At 49.3% G+C, this 19,625-nt stretch overlaps 1 protein-coding gene across 1 annotated transcript in view; it reads right to left on the reverse strand.

The window, feature by feature from the left end:
• RBM19 (RNA binding motif protein 19) overlaps nt 1-19,625 on the reverse strand; it is a 52,013-nt gene that overhangs the window by 24,987 nt on the left and 7,401 nt on the right. Inside the window, exons 12-21 of the mRNA XM_021549838.3 lie at nt 19,356-19,477; nt 18,566-18,662; nt 18,035-18,145; nt 17,390-17,590; nt 16,664-16,781; nt 16,289-16,434; nt 15,245-15,305; nt 13,957-14,036; nt 13,489-13,544; nt 12,084-12,200 (exon numbers count right to left, since the gene is read on the reverse strand). Coding sequence (XP_021405513.3) covers nt 12,084-12,200; nt 13,489-13,544; nt 13,957-14,036; nt 15,245-15,305; nt 16,289-16,434; nt 16,664-16,781; nt 17,390-17,590; nt 18,035-18,145; nt 18,566-18,662; nt 19,356-19,477 — 1,109 coding nt within the window. The remainder of the gene's footprint in view (nt 1-12,083; nt 12,201-13,488; nt 13,545-13,956; nt 14,037-15,244; nt 15,306-16,288; nt 16,435-16,663; nt 16,782-17,389; nt 17,591-18,034; nt 18,146-18,565; nt 18,663-19,355; nt 19,478-19,625) is intronic.

A 19,625-nucleotide genomic window follows, 5' to 3' on the forward strand; every position in this document is an offset into this window, starting at 1 on the left:
CCTGGATTTATCGAGTTTTGGCACTGATCTTCAGGAATTATTTAGATGCCCAACACCACAACTACAAGTGCCAGGGACCATGTGGACACGGATGTGCTTCTTCCAAGGAGCTGGGAAGGGACTTACAAATCCCATTTTCAGTGGACAGTGGCAGCAGCCTCCCTTGGATCTCATGGCAACAGGATCAGGAACACAAAAGCTTTGGCCCCAGAGCAGGAGGCAGCCAGGGGATCTTCCCTCAAGATGCTGGATCAGGAGGCAGTGGCTGCTTCCTGTGGCTTAACTGGCTTGTTTAAAAACACAGCAAAACATTTTATCCCTTCTCGATTTATTTTCCTTAACAGTTGCTTATGAGGGACCTTATCAAAAGCGTTCTGAAATTCCAAGTAAATTAGTCATTAGGCAGGTTTTCAGAACAGTAATTAGGCCACTCCATGCCCCTGATGTATTATTTACCTGAGAAGATCTACATAATTAGGGCTCTTCTTTATAACTGGTATTACACACACTAAATTCTACTCCAGTCTATCGTGTAATTACGCAATTAGGCCGCACACTAAACAGAAACCAATCCTGAAAACCAAGCAGAAAGAAAAAAAAAAAAACCACCCAACAGTAATTATTATTTTTTTTAAATCCTCCATCAGCAGCACAGCAGCAAGTCTTAAAATTTTAATATCCCTCCACTTAAGTCATTTCTATGCAGGTGCTGCAACCAGGTTTGGTTTCTTAATTTTGCTGTGTTTAATCCAACTTTGGGAGGTTTTAACATCAGGAGAGATCTGCTTTAAAGGCTGGTGGGGAAAGGGGCTTTTCCCTTGCCTGGATTTGCTGTGCTGGTGGCAGGAGCATCATGTCCCTGCAGGCTCCCTTTGCAGCTCCTCTGCCCCCTGCTCCTCCCAATCCACACCGATTCTCCAGCTCCTGGGGGCAGGCAGGTACCTGGTGTGACTGTCACAATCATTTTACCCTCCAGAGCTGGCTCCCACGCTGGAATTTTAGTGTGGAAAAAAGGAATGAGAGCCCTGGAGCCCCTGCAGCAGGAGCCTCACATGTGCCTTTAGGATGGAGGGATGGATGTGGCCATCTCCTGAATTGTTCCCATCTTCCTTCTGGTCCGACTGCAAAGCAAGGTCCCGGGATGTCCCTTCCCACCCGTGCCTGCCCACGGGGCACTGCACGTGCCCTGCTTGGTTTCCTGCTCCTTGCTGATGGACAAGCCTGCACCACTGGGGTGGGAAGTATTTTTTTAATCCACTTCTTGCCATAAATCTATTTTAGACTTGGTGACATCAAGGAAAAGCAGCCAGGACTCGCTGACACCTCCTGGGGAAGACACCTGCCTATTCTCCACATTTATTTCCATGCTTTACAGACAACGATGATTCACTGCTTAATGAAAGCAGGAACAGACTTCCTCCTGAAATGTCACACCTCAATGCCTACAATTCCCAGTTCCTAAGGGCCAGGAGAAGGTGCAGAGCTGGCACAGGGAACACCACAAGTTTAGTAAGCCCTAGGTTCAAGCAGCACTGCTGAACGTGAACACTGACATGAGTTTGGGAGTTCAAAGCCACCCCAAAAGAGTGACTCAGAGGATTCAAAGATAATTGGTGGGTGTGTGATGGAAGAGGTCACCCCAAACCAGGACGGAGGTGGAAAATCCCACTTTAATATTATTCAGGTTTTGTTGTTGCTTTTCTTCTCTTGGGCAATCTTACAGAGCTCTGAGCTGGTTCTGGTCACAGCAGGACTCTTGTCCCCTCTGCTGCCATGGGCCAGCCACTCTCTAATCCCCTTATTTCACCTATCCAACATCTTCCTTCTTAATCCTACTAGTAATACTAGAATACTAGTTACTCCTGTTACTCCTAATAGTAATTACTTTTTTTTTTTTTTTTTTTTTTTTTTTTCTGGCTGGGGGAGACAAAAGGAGAAGGGATGGTGGAGAAAGGACCAACTCTATCAGGAGATCTTCATCCACATCACCTCCCTGGAGCACAGCAGGACCAAAGCACGCTGCCCTGGCAGCTGTCCCTGAGATGTACAAATGCAGCAGTCACCTACAGACCCCTACAACCCAACCCTCAGGAAATCTCAATCCTTGCACAGCCTTCAACAAGAGCCTCCAATGCCTGCAAAGCCTTTCTCAGAGCTCACACTCCTAAGCCACAATTCTCCCAGCACGCAGCACCTTGCAGGACCAGGGCTTAGGAGCCACCAAGTCACTGCCCTAATCACCAGAGGGTCAGGATTTCAAAGGAACCTGCAGCTCCCACAGCGCAGAGATTTGGGGATTTATCTCTCCTGGGCTCTTTTGAAAATCCTGATCAGAGTGCAGCTCTGGTCAAAAAAATAAGTTATGCTAAAAATAGTGCTCACAGGAGAGTCTGGTGCAAATCTCTGCTCCTGGAGGATTCTTATGAGTCAGCTCCTTTCAAAGACAAGAGGAAATTTGTACAACTAGCAACTAGGAAACACTGAAGGAACCCAAAGGTGTACTCAGGGCATCCTCTGGAGAAGGCAGCCTTGCTGTTAAAGATACCAGCTGCATCAACAATCAAAAAAAATAAAGAAATATCTCTTATTCAGCTGTAGAACCTCCTGCACTGAGCTGGAGAATAAATATAGAAGCAATGAGATATTTATAGGCACACAGCTATTTTAACCCAGCTCTGCTTTAAAGAGAATCCTTATTTAAGTCCTGTCCCTGTAAAGCTGCAGGATGACTTAGAAAAATAACCTGATTAATTATTTTCATCAGGAGAACGGAGAAACACGGAGGGGAGATGAAATGCACACAAGCACAGGGGGAAGGTGGGACTCCAACACAGCCCGGCTGCCCAGCTCTCCTGAGCTCAGCCTTGTCCCCCAGAGCCCAGGCTGGCCACGTGTGCCACCTGCCAGGGCTCACAGCGGGCACAGCACGAAGAGCAGGCACAGAACAGCTCCCTGCTGAGGCAGGCTGGGAGCCACCACACTCCACAGACAGCAGAACATCCCATTTTCTGCTCCTGCTGGAAGCAGAGGTGTCTCTTCACTGCTGGCAGTCCCATTTGTGCCCAAAACTGAGGTGTGGCTGCTGCCCAAACTACAATGGGAGCTCTCCTCCTGCTCCCAGACCTTTGGTCACCCCCTGCCGACCTGCCCTGAGCACAGCAAAGCTCAGAGGCCACTTTGCACAGTGGGATTTGTCTTTACAGTCACCTGGAAAAGTCCCAGAAGACAGGACAGGGAGTCTGGGATTCAGTGGTGATGTTTCCACTCCATTTCATGGAAAGCTCATTGCTCCCCACCTGTCTCAAAGTGCAGGATGAGGACAGGGATTCCACAGGGTCACTGGATGGTTTGGGTTGGAGATCATCTAGTCCAACCCCCCTGCCAAGAGCTCCAAGAAGCGTGGCCACGATGAGAGAAAAGGGGAAAGGATCATCCTTCCAGCCACAACCCACAAAAAAAAAAAGCAAGCACACACCTGGAAAAAAGGTGAGATGGGCTCTAGGGGTGAGAACAATCCAAATGGCAGGGGACAGAGCAGAATGTCTGCCACGGAGAGTGAGCTTCAGCCAGGATGGGCTCAGCAATGCTGAGCTTGTGTGGGAGCTGTCAGAGGCCCAGCTGATGGCAGCAAGTCCCTGCAGAGGTGACAGCTCTGGCAGATGCACTGAGCAAACAGCAGAAAAGGGGGAGAAATCAGACAGGAGGCAAAGGCAGCTCAGTCTTTACAGGCAGAGCTGGGCTGAGCTCGCTGGCCTTAAAAAAGAGAGGCAAGTGGTTAAAAAGCAACTTTTAAGCAGCATCCCTGCTGAGCACAGGTAGGGCAGGGCAGGCTGGCAGCTCCCCTCCCTCCCTCCTTCCCCCTCCAGCCCTTACTGCTGCAGCAGACCCAATTTCATGGGGTTTTTGCACGAGCAGCGGGGTGGAAAATGATCATGGGGAGGCAGCCCACGGCGCTCCCCACATCCCCCTGCAAGGTGAGCGGCCCCAGCCCCACCTGGGTGAGGAAAGAGGCAGCAGTGAGCTCCCCAAAAGGCAGCCATGGAGGGGGGTGAGGGGCACCCACGCTCCCCCCAGCCCCGTCACCCTCCCGGCTGCTGACGGCAGAGACGGCGCAGTCCTGCGTGACAGCGTGAAATTAATATGATTTTGGGGGAAGTTGGCAGTGAGTAATGAGCAGCTGAAACTCCTCATCCCCACCCCCTCGCCCCCCCAAAGACTCTTTTAACCCCTCAGCTGCTGGCATGGCATCAAAGAGTGGGAAGAGCAAGAGGTGGGTTGAAGGGAAGCAGAGAAGGGCCACGGAGCCCACCTGGAATGGGATTTGCAGGGTGGATTTTGGCACAAATGTCAGTGGTGCTGCCTGTGAGCAGCCCCAGCCTGTTGAGATGCCGAGATTGGCACCCCTGGGTTTGGGAAAGGCAACACTGCTGCTTTTCCAAGTGAGGTTTCACAAAGAGATATCAAAAACAAAAAGAAAAAGATGAGAGGCTGAAGGAGACCCAAGGCTGTCCTCCAAACACCCCTGGGCAAGGCCCAGAGCCCACAGCCTGATGTGCACACACCACGGATGGGCAGCAGCACAAGAAGTGGTTTTCCAGCTTCCCTGGTATCTAATAAATGGGAATGTGGTCAGAAAAACCATCCCATCTTCATGGGCAGCTGATGTGAATCCCAGGATGCCTGGTAAGGGTCAGTCCCACACCAGCACCTTCCTGAGAGGACAAGGCTCAGCAGCTTCCTCCTGGACTTAACTGCAGCAAATTTAAGATCTCCTGTCCTCTGCCAGATGCCTGGAAGTGCTCAGGATACTGCTGGGGGAGGAGGAAAGAGAGGTGAGAAGACAGATGGTCATCCTGATCTGCCTTAACTTGATTTCTTCAGGAAAAACAAGGTGCAGACAGAAATGCTGCTGGTGCCAGCAGCTGCAGAAGCCAGCACAGTTCAAAGGCCCTGGGCACAGGCACTGCCTCAGGGGAGGTGAGAGACTCTGGAATGGAAGGGTTTTAATTGCAATCACATCCCAAGGCTGAAAAACCCCCAGGTTGGGAGAGGGAGAAAAGCTGCAGCAGGCATGAGGTTAAAAAAATAATGATGCAAACAGAGATGCAAATAAAGGACACGATGTCATCGTGAGGAGAAAGCTGTGATTCATTAGAGGCTTGTTCAGGACCTTCTGGTGAAGTGAGACTGAAAAATACCCACACAAGTGAAAGACAGGGGGGGTGGATGCATCAAAACCACCAGGAAAGAACTGGAGTTAACAAATCCAACAGACATAGGAATTTTAAGAGCAAGGAGATAATAATCTTGACTGTACCTTGATGAAAGGCTGAGACACAAGCTCAAAAGTCAGCCCAGTGTAATTTTAACATTATAGATTGTGCAGTGCCCCAGCTGCCAGCCCCCAAAGGGCCAACTCTGAGAATGAACGAGAACTGGCCGCAGTATAAGGCAAAAAATAATCCCATGTTTTTCCTTTCTTAGACACACACATACTCCTCTTAATTCAGACAAAAAGACACCTTGTAACACTAAGAACCCTGAGTGGGTTATTTGCAGGAGACAGCACAAGCAAGCTTTGGTTTTGTTCCCTATGGAGAACCGCCTGCCCACATCTGAAATTTTTTTGCACTGAAAAAATGGCACAAATCCCAAAGCAGAACCCCAGAGTGGCATTTGAACAAGACATTCCAAAAGCAGCCCCTTCCCCACCTCACTCCACCCTCCTGAGCCCCTTCACGTCGCTGAGCAGCGGAATTTGTGTGGAAAGCTAATTAAAGTTCCCTTGGGAAGCTCGGCTGGATGCCCTGGAGAGAGGTGGCAGGAGTCAGGAGGAAGCAGCCCAGAAATTCCCTTCATTTGCACAGGACAAATCCAGGTTTTGGGAGGGCAGAAAAGGGACCTGGAGTACACGGAGAGCAGAAAAGGGGGAAAAAAATAAATATAAAAATCAAGTATGTAATGAATATTCAAACCCAGGAAAGGGATGTGCTAAAAAAGAAAATCTTCCTTCTGCTCTTGGGAAGAGCCACCTTTTAAAGCAACTTTGCCAAGATAACACAGAGTTAAACATTTCCTTATCTATGTTAAACACCTTTATGATTCAAACTGAAAAACAGCACTGCAAACCCATTTCCCTCTCCCCTACCCCATGGCTGGCTTTGGAGAGTGGCCAAATTAAAGTGGCCACTTCCATTTCTGGACTCTGAATATCAACCCAATTCTGCTGTGCTTGGGTTTCCAGTACACAAGGAGAAGATCTGAAGAAGGAGGGGAAAAAAATAAAATTAGTTTAATTTATGCTGTTTGAAATAGAGAAAAAAAGCAGCCCAGCAGATCCTGTATTCCTACCTGCAGCTCATGAGGCTGGTGCACATTCCTGCACCCTGCATTTTCCTGTGCAACTTGTCCTGGCACTGCAGTTTGGGCATGGAAACACCAGGATTGGTAAAAGGCTGCCAGGATGCACCTGGCACCAGCTGTGCAGGAGATCCAGGGCACACAGTGCCAAGGGCTGGAAGAGCAGAGGGCATGGGGTGGTTCAGGGGGCAGCCTGCGCCAGGGTTCCCCACCCTCACGGGGGGAATTATTTCCCAATATCCCATCCAGCCCTGGGAAGCCATTCCCTGTGTCCTGTCCCTCCATCCCTCGTCCCAAATTGCTCTCCAGCTCTCCTGGAGCCCCTTTAGGCACTAGAAGGGGCTCTGAGCTCTCCCTGGAGCCTTCTCTCCTGCATCTCCCAGCCTGGTTCCAGCCCCTCCATCAACTCTGAGGCCTCCTCTGGACTCACTCCAACAGCCCCACGTGTCCTGTGCTCCCCTTGCAAGGCAGAGACACACAACAGCAAACAGTGGGGCTGAGCCCTTCAGCCAGGACAGAGAGCCATCAGCCAGGCAGCTTCCTTTTATCCAAAACCAAACTCAACACATCCAGAGGTGCCATCCTTGTGAGAACCTTCAAACAGCGTGGATGGGACCCCACAGCCAACGGGTGACAGGGACAGAGGAGGAAAAACCTCAACCAGAGGAGCATCCTGCAGCCCCCAGAGGCAGGCAGGCTTCCCCTGAGCCTCTGGGCAGCCCAGGACAGCCCCTTCATTCCAGTGAGGAGCTGGAATGGCAGCACAGGCACCACATCCTCTGTGCCACCACCTCAGCAGCAGCCCTGAGCCAGCTCCCAGCAGGGGCTGCACCCTCAGAAGGCAGCCCTAAAATATTGTTATGCCAAAGGGCAGGCCAAAACAAGGCTTGGGAATCCAGCCCAGTGCTGGAAACACCAGAGCACAGCCACACATGTGCTGGGATGCCAAGCAGCACATGATGTCCTGGGGAGCTCATGGCCCCACCTATTTCCTGAAGAACATGTGGTGACCCTACTCACCACCACATCCAACTCAGAGGCACCTTCCAGCTGTCACTACACATCTGAGCACTGAAACCCCTTCTAATCCCTGCTCCCAGAGCTGTTTGTGGCAGGTTTCCAGCTCAGCCTGTGTCTCCAGGCAAGGTGCACATTGCACAGTCCTTCCAGTCCTCAGGGGAGGCCAGCAAGGTGGGATCCCAGCCCTGCTGGGTGGCTTCAGGGTGGCCCAGCTGCTTCCTGCTTCTCCAAGACTCATTCCTGGGCACTGCCTCCTTGCAAGCAGAGCACTGTGGGACCAGCAGAGGTGTCAGCATTGCAGCCCCCTGCTCTGCCTCTTCCTCTGCCACCCCACCACATCAGCAGCTCTGTCCTGCCTCAGATGTCTCCTCCTGGCTTCTCCCAAACATCATCCAGCACCTGCAGCCCCTCTGCTACCCCTGGCAGTCCCTCACAGCCCAGTGACTTCTGCAGCTGTCCCCAAGCCCTTGGGCCCCACTGCCTGCAGGGGGACACCATGGGGACAAAATTCAAGCAGCTAAGAAGCAGCAGCAATTGGTTTTGAGCCATTTCTAGCACAACATGGAAGGTTTTAAAAGTGAAACCCAGCAATCCTGGCAGCACTGGACATTCTGTTTGCATGGAATGCTCTAATTAACTCTGCCCAGCACTTGCTTAACAAACTCACATGTTTTTCCTCAATTTTTTTTTCTCCTCTTGTGTCTTTCACCAGCACAGATTTTCCACATCTTCAACAGGGGAAAGAGAAATTGTCTCCAGTCATGTAGACTCCATTACTGGGAGAAAGGTGTGAACAGCAAGCATGTCTGGCAGACGGATTCATTATCCCACCGTGTCCTTTATAATGGGAAATGAAAAGCCCATTCTGGTAACTACACTTTATTATAATAGGTCAGAAGAAGTGAAAGGCATCATCTTATAAAATTAACTTCCTAAAGACTGCCTTAAAAAAAAAAAAATCTCTCTGCCAGTTTATCCACTGCATCTCCCTGCAGAGATTTTTTTCTTCTCCCCGAAGGGGCTGACTCCCAAGTCTTGTCCCACTTTGCTTTTCCCCTCCATCAGAAGGAACAATTCTTTTTCCTCCTCATCAGGCCCAGACACTTGCTTTGCCAGATGCTGTAAATGCCATGTCTTTGTCAAGACAAAGAAAATAGTCAGCAAAGGAGATAAAATTAAAAGAGACACCCACCCCCAAAGGTCTTTGCAAGAAGCAGAGTTACTTTCTCTGCAGCAAAGTCAGGCTATGGAGATAAGTGCACCTGAAAACCTGTTCTTTGCCCTACAGTACCTTTCAATTGCTTTTCTGCTCACTGCTTCTTTAGTCAAACTAAAGTCCAGCCCTCCCAGCTGATGATAATTTTGTGATTTAACAGCTTTGTGCAACGTGTTTGACTGCAGTTCCTACAGATGCAAGGCAAGGAATGGCCAGACAATGATAAACCACCTTCCACACCGAGTCCTGATCTCCCTCAGCTAATTGTCAGGGCAGAGCTGGAACTAACAATTGCTGCAAATTGAGGAGAAATCAAAGATAAAACCAAAATAGTTAAGTTCTCAGATAAATCCTACAAAGAAAAGAAGAAACTACTTCCTCCCCCAAACACACAACTCCAAAAACTCCATCCTTGGGTGGGATGACCAGCAGCTCTGCCAAACTCCAAGCACACCCTGGACTGAATCCATTCCCCAGGTTGCCTTGGATTGGGCAGGAATCCTTTAAGAAGTGTTTTTCTAAATTTTATCATTCCCTTTTTGAGGAAAATGAAACCCCCATCTCCTCAAAACATTATAAACCACTTGCAAAACAGCCTGATTTTCAATCTTCATGGAGTTGGTGCAGCCAGAGGGAAGGGGTGCCCTGAAACAAAGAGTTAATTGGAACTCCCAATGAAGGCTGCATGGATCTCATGTGATAGATTCTTAAAGGAGCCCAATTTTCAGAAATTGCCAGGGCTCCAATCTGTGAAAATGTGGCCTTTCACAGATCTCCAATTCAGCTTGCCACGTCTAGAGTTCCTTTTGAAAAAAAAAAAAAAAAAAGTCTTGCCATAAAAGCCCCACAATTTGGTAGGAAAAATTAGCAGCCTTCATGGGATAGCAATCCCTTTGTCTCTCCTCCCCTAACTGTGGCTCTTTGCAAAGAACTAAGCACCATTTCCCTTTTGTTATTTTTCCAGGTAGTAAAGAGAAGAGCAGGATCTAATCAAGAACAAAAATGGGTGAAAAAAAAAGCACCCACAAAAGCTAAATCTTCACACCTCGCCCAAAAGCGGCCCCTATAATTGAACTGCATTTCTCCCTCTGAAGAAGATAACACCTATCTTAAAAAAAAAAAACAAGATAAATAAATCCCTTGAGGGTGCAAGAGAAGCCAGAACCTCCAGGAGGACGTGGCAGAACATGCTCTGAACCAGTCACACCCCAGCAAAGCCACTGGGGTGGGGTGGGAGCAGGGCAGCACCTGAGCCTTGTGGACCTGCCAGAAGAGGATTATCTGTCGGGCAGAGGACATGAGCTGTTGATCAGAGCATTCCTGACCCCCCTCAAACACCTTAATTAAGCACCACCTTTCTCCAATCCAGGAAACAGAACAAATTTGGGATCCCCAAACTGCAGAATGAAGAAGTTCCTCCAGGCTGCTGTAGGAGCACAGGCAATGGTGCAGGGCAAGGCTGAGCATTTCAGTGATGGATCCATAAACAACAAGATCCAAAAGTGTCAAACCAGCCAGGGCAGGGATCCCTGAACTGCCAGAGCTGGGCAGGCGCAGCAGCTTGAAAAATCCACTCTTCAGAACACCCAGATCCCTTGGTTTGCTGTTCCAGTGTCATCAACACCTCCTGTGGGGCCATTTGAGAAGGGGGCTGAGTTCCTTGACAAAGCTCAAAATGTGGAAATATTTGTTTGGGAGGAAAAATAAATATATCTACACACATATAATGTGTTATAGATATTTTTTGAACAATATTGGCATAATTTATGTATTTTTCTAGGGTAATACATATATATAGATGCTATGTGGATGTATATAATATGTGTGTGTATGTAGAATAAATACACACATAAATTAATATTTATTCCTAATTTAATATTTGTTTTAAAATTAGTATTTATTTATATTGAAATTTATATTTCTTGAATTTTCTCCTGCTGCAGGGCTGGAAGGTGGCTCTGGAGCAGGGGAGACAATAGGGAAGAAGCTCATCCTGCACAGCCTGGGGCTGTCACCCTGCGTGGTGATGCCTGGCTGAGTGGCCCGGTGGTCCCCAGGCTGGCTGTCCCTTGCTGTCCCCAGGCTGGCTTTCCTGGGCAGGCTAAGAGTGCCCCCTGCAGCTCTGCCAGCCCTTCCACTGCCAAAGGACTGCTTGCCATTCCCAACCAATCCCTAACAAAAGCCAAACCAAGGCAGGTTCCTAAATGCAGAGCAAGCCCAAAGGGCCAGAGCAAAGGCAGCCGACTAAAGGCACAAACAAAGCAGTGCAGGAGGGTGAGGTGCTGGGCACTGCTGTGCCTGCTTTGGGCTGCTCAGGAGGAAAGGAGGGATGGCAGGAGTGAAAGGAATGTGTCCCCACAAGCTGCTGGGTTTTGTTGGGAGGATAAACCCCAGCTCTGAACATCCCAGGTGAATGAAAGGGATGCTCTGAGAGCGCCGTCACCAGCTGGAAGCTGCAATATTAATCAGATTTTCCCCTGCCCCTCCTCTCCACAGCTCTGAGGTGCTAGACAAGACAGGAGGGAACAAACCCACACCAAAAACCCCCCACAGGCTCTGTGCTTGTGATGTGCAAACCCTCCCACACCTTGAACTTCACCTTAGTCCTGGCTTTGCTGGCTCAAGCTTTCCGAGGGTCACATCTGTAGCTCGGAGTGTTGGGATTTAAATTAGCAGAGCTCCACGTGCTGAGGAAACTCAGCATGGGCACTGGCAGCCCTGGGCTTCTGCCTGAATCCCTCAGAGCACAACTGAAGCAAAAGCATCCGAGCTGCACAAGAAAAACCTTTTGCTCTTCTAGAGGCATCGTGCTGTTGTGGCCATCATCACAGCCCTGTCCAAAAGCCAAGCCACGCTTTGCCTTTAGTGAAACCCCTGGAATTCCTCCCAAATGAGTGTAGGAACACAGAGCTTCCCTCACAGCCTGCAAGGAAACAGCCCCCCAGCCACACAGGAAGCACATCTTCACACAAATACAGGAGGTGCAATTCCATCAGCACAGGGAAACACAAATCACTGCCAGGGGTTTGCACTGAGAATGCTTTAAAGGGTTAAGCAATACCTCAAATTTCCCCTTTGCATAGGAATGCCCCAGATGTGACAAAAGCACCCAAATTCTGCTAGGACAGACCCAGAGGCCACCTCCCAGCATAACACCCTGTGGCAGAAAAATCAACAATTCCTGCAAACCAACAGCAGAGCAGGCACACGGCCTGGGGCAGCGAGCAAAACATTCTTGTCTGGGAGCAGCAAGGATGGTTTTCCTTTCACCAAGTTCCACTTATTTTTCAAAGTTCCTCTTATTTTTCAGGATGGAACAAGGCTTAAATCACAACACAAAAGGCTGAGGACACGCAGAGGTGATCCCAAAATCCCTGTTTTCTTCCACAAGAATTCACAATATTTACAATGTGAGGAAGACCCCGCATGAAAATCACAGCAGCTCCGCCCCAGAGTGACCCACAGACACAACAAAGCATTTTCCTACCTGAAGAGCTCCCTGATTTCCCTGACAGTGGCCTGGAAGGGGATGTTTCTGACCAGGATCTTGGAAGTTTTCTGCTTCTTGGCAATCTGTTTCTTCCGGGCTGATTTCACAGCAGGCCTGGAAGCAACAGGAAGGGCAGGTAAAGACCAGGGAGCAGCAAAAGTCCTGTGCCCCCCCCAGGATTTGGAACGTGGAAAATTGAGGCACCAGCTCACACTAGCATCCTGGGTTGTGCCAGTGGCAATGCTACACAGGACACCAAGAAGGATAAAATTCTAACCACCCTTAAGTCCTACATCTGGAAATGAAATAGCCCATCTTGCTCCAGTTGAGGTCCTCATCTCACATTTGCCACATTCCTCACCAAATCCTGCCCTTTAATTGTCAGGAGAATGCATTAATGAATATATTTTTTAAGATCAGCTTAATGTAAATGAATTTTGCCTTTTTTTCCTCCTGGCTTATAAAACAGTACATGAAATTTTGTAACAGAGTATTAAATTTCTTTTACCTCTGGAATTGTATTCCATTTGGACAAGGTCAGAATTTACCTAACACAAAAGACAACAGCTTATTCCATAAAGCAAAGCACTTCCCATTGTGGCCTGGATACCTGCTGAAGGGATTTTCAAAATCAGACTGGATAAAAACGGTTTATGAAAGAATTGAAATACAAAGTGCAGATACAGGGAGCTGTCAGACTGCCTGTGGTCCCCAGGAACCAGATTCTCAAACAAATTTTGACATTTAACACATATCACTTCCAGTAGGGTTTCCAGAGTGTCTGAAGGACACTGTTTAGGTGCCAACATCCAAGTACCTGGATTAATTTGCAACTTTACAGTTAGAATATTCTGTGCTGAGTAAGAACTAGGAAGGAATCCCTAAAAACTGAGGCTAATTCTAAGTAAATTCACCCACAAGTAACCTTCTCCTCTGTGCCTGATTACCCAGACCAAAGGAGGGAAATCCAAACTTTTTTATCAAGCAAGAAATCTCATTTTGTCTTCATTGATTAGAATATTATTCTTAAGCTCCTGTTATCTCAGATCAACAAGTAAAAGACTTCATTACCAAAAAAAGATTTCTCTGCAAGAACTTTTTAAACCCCTGGGGATTCACAGTGCTGCCTGAACTGCCACCAAAGCAGAGATTTTTTCCTTGAGCAGAGAAGAAAACTCTGCCTGGTTCTCACTTTGGACTCATTTTTGGGGCCCCGCTTCAGCTCATTCCTCTTTTTTTTTTTCCTTTTGAGCAAAACTGAGTCAGTAAAGCAGAGCAAAGGCTGATGTGTTCACCAGCTGGAGCACTCCTGGCCACAACCCTCAGGATGCTGGGGAGAAAGGAAGAAGCTCCCAAGGATTAGTGCAGCTGAAATGTCACTGAGAGCAGAGGTGAGCCTCACCTGACAGCTCTCTCTGAGAGCTTCACTTCCAGCTTATGGCCATCCACACTGCAGCCCTGGGAGTGCAAACAAAGAAACAGCAGGAAAAAAAAGGATATCGTTAATAGAAATAAGTACCTAGAAGAATTAGAAGTCAAAGCAGCACTGAATTAACATTAATCAGTGTTTGTTCTGTGAGGGGATATCTGGGTCTCTGCCTCCTGCAAAGGGCACCTGACAGGAAAACTCATGAAATTTCAAATCCTTACACATTTTCTGGGATTTCCACGTTGGATCAGCATCAAGAAACACCCTTTTCCACCAGTCTGTCCTTTTACAAACCCTCTTCCCTCAAAAACCTGGCCCAACTTAGAGGCTTCTCCACCTGTCCAGTGCAACCCAGAGCACTGACATCCTCAGCCACACTCTGAACTGGCAGCTTGAAGGAAGTTTCTGGAAAGAACCCCAGAATGGCAGGCTCAGGCTCACCTGGAGCTGGCGCAGGGCTTTCTGGGCACCCTCTGGCTTCTTGTACTCCACAAACCCAAAGCCCATGGAAAGCAAAGTGCCTGTCAGGAGAGACAGGGGGCTTGGTAAGAAAGCAGTGATAACAGAAGGAGCAAGCACTGATTGTCAAAACTGGGGGACAAAAGCTTAACATCCCATGGAAAAGGTTAGCCTGTCCATGGCTGACCTCATGAGCACCCTGGCTGAGTTTTTTGAGCAAGGCTTTGCTCTGGACCAGCTGGTTTTGGTGCAGATGTGAGAAGGGGATAACAGATGTTGCACACAAAACCAATGTTTTGCTTTGCATCATCTCAGTTGCAACTTCCTTAAACAAAACTCTGCAAAGCAACTGCTGCTCAAAAGCAGAAGAGATGCTGTTGTGGAGACACACATCCCTCAAGCTGGAGTGGGCAGACATCTCTTCCCCTCTGAATCCCACCACACCCCTGAGGAACACACTGCCTAACACAGCAACCATCATTAAGGGACAATTAATAACCAGGGGAGAAAACAACACCCCATCTTCAACTTCAGAGCCTCAGGAGTGGCAGAGTGTAGAGATGACCCCAGTGCCAGAAGGGATCAGGTGCTACAAGATGAGCCCACACTTGGTGCTGCCTGCTCAGACCCACCAGCAGAACTGAAGAATTCATTTTAATTCTTTATCTCCCAGCAGATCTGAGTTTCAGTATCACACAGGGAAGCTCTGTCAAGGGGAAATGGCACAAAGCTGTGCAGCTCCCAGGGAGAAGCCACAGCCCCTCCAGCCAGTGCTTGCCTTAATCCAACTCCTTGGGAAGTGAGAGCAGCCAACAGCAGGCACAGCCACTCATCCTGCAGCCTGGGGGGCTCAGGGCTGCCAGGGAGAAGGCAAACCAAGCCCACTCAGCACAGCTCTCAGCCAGGCATCCTTGAGGAGCTGGCCATTTCCAGGATAATGCAGGGTTTAATCATCACGGGGCACTGGCTCCTGTCAGCCTGCATCCCACTCTTTTCTGTGATCCTGAAGGAGTTTGGCTTCTCCCATCTCAAGCTCTCAAGAGAAGGCCACATCTCCACAAACCCCACAATGGAGTTTAACCTTCCAGAAGGAACCCTGGGGGAAGGTTTGGCTGCTGCTTGCAGCCATTTCCACGGGAACACTTGTGGAAGCACGGAGGATTTTGCCAGCAGGAACACAAATGCTCAGCCAGATGAGTGCTGAAGCAATGCCACACCTGAGCCCTCAGCTCAGCTGAGGGAAGGAATTGAGCAGCAACATCTAGAGTACCTGCTTTGTCCTTCTTCTTGGATATTGTGCAGCTCTTCAGGGCTCCCACTTTGGAAAACGTCTGCAAGGAATTTGGACACGTGATTCAGTTCCCTTTGTCACAGGCTTGTAACTCAACTGCCAGCGTGGCCCTCTTCCACACAGGCCCACCTCCCCAGCACACACCTGCCAGCAGTGCAGCTGAGCCTCTCCCCATCAAATTATTTCTGCACAAACAGCCACACACGCACAAAGAGTTTGAAAGGTATCAAAGGCCTTCCCAGAAATCCTCCACCACCCCTCAGAAAGTGCAGAGATCTGAGATGGCTCTGCAGGAACACTCTGCATTACAAGATGCCCTCAGCCTTAAGGGTGGGTGCTGCCTGTGATGTCCCTAGAGGACAGCTCTTCCCAAAAATGGGGAGCCAGAAGATAGCCAGCTATTTATTTGACTCCCTTGTAAAGCCACAAGAAGAAGAGGGGACAAGTCCCAGCTCTCCTCTGGATATTTATTTGTCCACAGCTGGAGCAGAGTCTCCAGAGCCTCACAGGTCCAGGATGCTTGGGCCATGGAATGTGGCATTTTACACAGCTAAAAGAAGTGCCAGAGATGGGAAATTCCAGCTGCTTTTCCTTATTTTGCTCTTAACACCACACATAACTTCAGGAATGCCATGCTCCCTCCCAAGTGCTTCGTTGAGGTGAAGCAGCACAAGGCAGCACAGCCAGCAGAAGCTGAGAGGAAAAGCACATTCAGAAATCATCATTTATTTATTCATTCACTGCCTCTCACACAGGAAGCAGTGGCAGAGCTGCAGCACTGCCTGTCCCGAGGAGAAGCATTACAGAAAACATGGGAAATCAGGAATATTGGAAGATTTCCTACTGCCTCCACCTGTCTCTAGGTGGAATTAAACCCCACCAAAACAGTTTCGGATGCATTTGTCTAAACTGACACCTGGAGTGATGTTCCCAGTCCCAGTAGAACCCAGTGCTCACTCATCTCCCACTAGATCACACTGGCTGCAGCTGAAATCCTTTAAACACTGTGTCCTTACTGCTCACCTCCTTCAGTGTGTCCTCTGTGGTGGCAAAGTTCAGGTTTTTGATGAACAAGGTACACCCAGGAATGTTTTCTTCTTCTTCTTCTTCCTCCTCCTCTTCCTCTTCTTCCTGTGCTGCTGTTTCCTCTGAGTCTTTTGTAGCATCACCTGAACCAAGAAGAATAAACCCAACTTTGTAAGATGCAACAAAGCCAAATTTTGGGGGAGTCGCCCATTCAAACTGTGGAGGAGCCCTTGGGACGGGGAGAAAGGTGTGTACTTAGGGAGGGAAGATCAGCCCTCACAGTGGGAAGTCACCCAGACAAAACATATCCTGGAGCTTGACACAAGAGCAGAGAAACACAGAGACCCCCAGCAAGTCAGCCAGAGATCTTACCTGGTACCAGCCCTGCTTTATCCTCCCTTCCTGGAACCCCAGCTTTCTTTTTCTGAGGGGCTGGGCTGAGGAAAACCCCCATTGGAGCCCACTCCAGATACAAGGGCACGGAATGAAACTGTGAAGAGAAGACAGGAAAGAAATGAGGAGTGAAGGGTAAGCCTGAAGGAAAAACTCTGCTCTCAGCTTCATTTTCACCTCGCTCTCTAATGGAAAACAGCAGTGGAAAAGCTGAGTAACCTTTGCAAGTGGCTAAACTCTGTGACAAAAGGATCCAGCCTGACAGGACCAGAGCCTAAACTCTCTGTGACAAAAGGATCCAGCCTGACAGGACCAGAGCCTAAACTGTGTGACAAAAGGATCCAACCTGACAGGACCAGAGCCTAAACTGTGTGACAAAAGGATCCAGCCTGACAGGACCAGAGCCTAAACTGTGTGACAAAAGGATCCAACCTGACAGGACCAGAGCCTGCCATGGATCACTCCTGGATTGTGAAAGGGAAAAGAAACCCTCCAGCTGTGTCACACTCCCCTTCTCCAGCATCCTCTGCAGGCTGAGCCCTGCTCTGCTGTACCAGGCACCCCCCTAAATCCACAGGACACAGGTGGGAACATCAGTGCCTCTGGGATAACCTTTCCCACACTCCCTTTGCCCCCACGCTCAGAACGAGCCCTCCTGCAGCTTCCCAACTCACCAAGGTCCCACTGCCCAGGCAGTGCCCCCACCTTGGAGTAGGCCAGCCTGGTGAAGGCCTGCTTGGCCTCCGTGGGCTCCAGGAACTCCACGATGGCTGTGATGCCTCCCTCGGGCAGCAGCACCCGGCCCAGGCCGCCGTGCTGGCCAAAGAGCTGCTCCAGCTCCAGGGGGCTCGTGCCCGCCGGGAGGTTCTTCACCAGGATCACTGTCTTGCTCCTCTCTCCAGCAGCCTGACACAGCCAGCAGGGAAAGAAAGAATATGGGATGGAAGAGAGCAAATCCAGCAATTTTCTACATAGACTTCAGATCCAAGGCTGTGCTCTCCCTCTCTCTGTGTCATTCCTTTCCCAGATCCAAAAGGATTGAGAGGCATTTAGAAAACACTCCCTGGAAAATCCACATCCCACTACAACAACATCTCATGGATGGAGGTTTCAGCTGCAGATCCACAGAGCTCCTTCCCTGTCTACAGCCCACCATCCTCATGCCATCATATTATGGATTTCATCCACCCAAGAGCCTCTGCATTTTCAAATGGATACATTTCCCAACTCATCAGGGAGGGTTCAATCCTGCAACATGCTGAGGATTTAGTTCCCAATTTCCAAGAGAGCTGAGAACAGCAGGACTGGAAGAGGTGGATCCCCACTGGTGCCTCCAGCTGAGCCTCTCACCTGGCTGAAGGAATCCAGGCTGACCCCATTTTCCACAAGGAACCGGCGGATCTCCTGCACCAGCTCTGTTTCTCCCAGAGCCACTCTCACTGCCACGCTGTCCTTGCTCTCCTGCAGGCAAGAATTCAGTCACCTGCTGCTCTCAGGAGCACAGGCAAAGGGAATGTGGCAGGCAGCTGGAAGGTAAAATGTTCCAGCTCCTCTGGAGCTGCTGGAATTCAAACATGTCCTAAAGTAAACTGAAATTTCCAAGAATGATCTGAGCTTTAGGGTGTCAATTCCCACCAACTTCTAATTACGTAGAAATGCAAAATTCTGCCACAGGAAAGCAGAGTGGGAAGGAAGGCTGGGGACCAAGGGATCAATAGGCTCAGAACTCACAGAGGTGCTACAGCACCACAGGCCCCAGCCTCTGCAGTGCCCACGGATGCACAGAGGCTTTTCCTGTACAAGACCAGGAAGGCCCTGGCCACAAAGAAACAGCAGGAAAGTGATGTCCCACCCCAGCTGATCCATCACAACCCAACTCACAGCATCCAGCACTTGGCTTTTGGCAGCATTGTACTTCTGGGCCATGGCATCAGCCACAGCGTTTGTGCCCACGAACAGCGCGTTCCAGTTGTGGGAGCTGGCAAGAGAAAACACAGCCAGGGTCAGGCATGGGGCCCTCCAGCCAACAATCCTGGGAAAAAGCAGCTCTGAGCACCACCAGGAGCAGGCAGGGTGAAGAGAAAGGGAAAGAAGGGTGGAAGATCCCTAGAGAAGGGACAGGATGAGAGATGTGACTGGGGAGCAAAGAGGAAGCAGTGCAGGCAGCTGAGCTCTGCTTCCCCAGACCTCAGTGGTCACAGCTCTGCAGCTGAGGTTCAGGTAATGGCTCAGAGGAACACACCTTTCCAACTGGTTTCCTAAACCCACCAACTCCATGTAGGCAAGGCTGCACCCTTTTCCCTTCAAGATATAAAGTATCAGCCACTTATTTCAAACTGATTTGTCACACAGCAAGAAAAAGCCTCTACAAGCTTTAGAATTACAGGTGGCCAAGCAGAGGAGCAAGGCCCAACTGATCTGAAAGCACCCTCTGAAGAATTACAGAATCAGACTAACTCTTATTAGAGAGGTAACTCATACCAAAGCCATTCAAACCTCTCAATTTCTGCTGCTCACTGAGCTACTGCAGCTACTTGGGCAGAGGAGTCAGGGAGGTAAGAGAGAAAGGAAACAGAGCTGCACAGCAAATGCTTCATCAACTCTGGGAATCTCTGCAGCCCCTGTGAAGATCCCACATGCATTCCTGGGAATCTGGCAGCTTGTGTTGTACCTGGCACTGTTGGCTTTGTCCTTGGCCTCTTTGCTCTTTTTGTAGGAGGAAGACTCTTCTGCATCTCCATCTTCCATTTTCTCCTTTCTGATCGTGGAGGGTAAAAGATGCATCATTCTGCCCTGCAAGACAGGAAGGAGAGGTCCATCAGCTTTGGAATAATCCACAGATGTCCACATGGAGGAAATTTCCTGGCACCTTTCCCAGTCAGACAGCCTTGGTGGAAGGAGGGAATTTTCCTTCCCAAAGGAGCCACAACTGCAAGTCAAA

The sequence above is a fragment of the Lonchura striata genome, chromosome 15, assembly GCF_050655825.1.
Source record: "Lonchura striata isolate lonStrDom1 chromosome 15, ASM5065582v1, whole genome shotgun sequence".
NCBI lineage: Eukaryota > Metazoa > Chordata > Aves > Passeriformes > Estrildidae > Lonchura > Lonchura striata.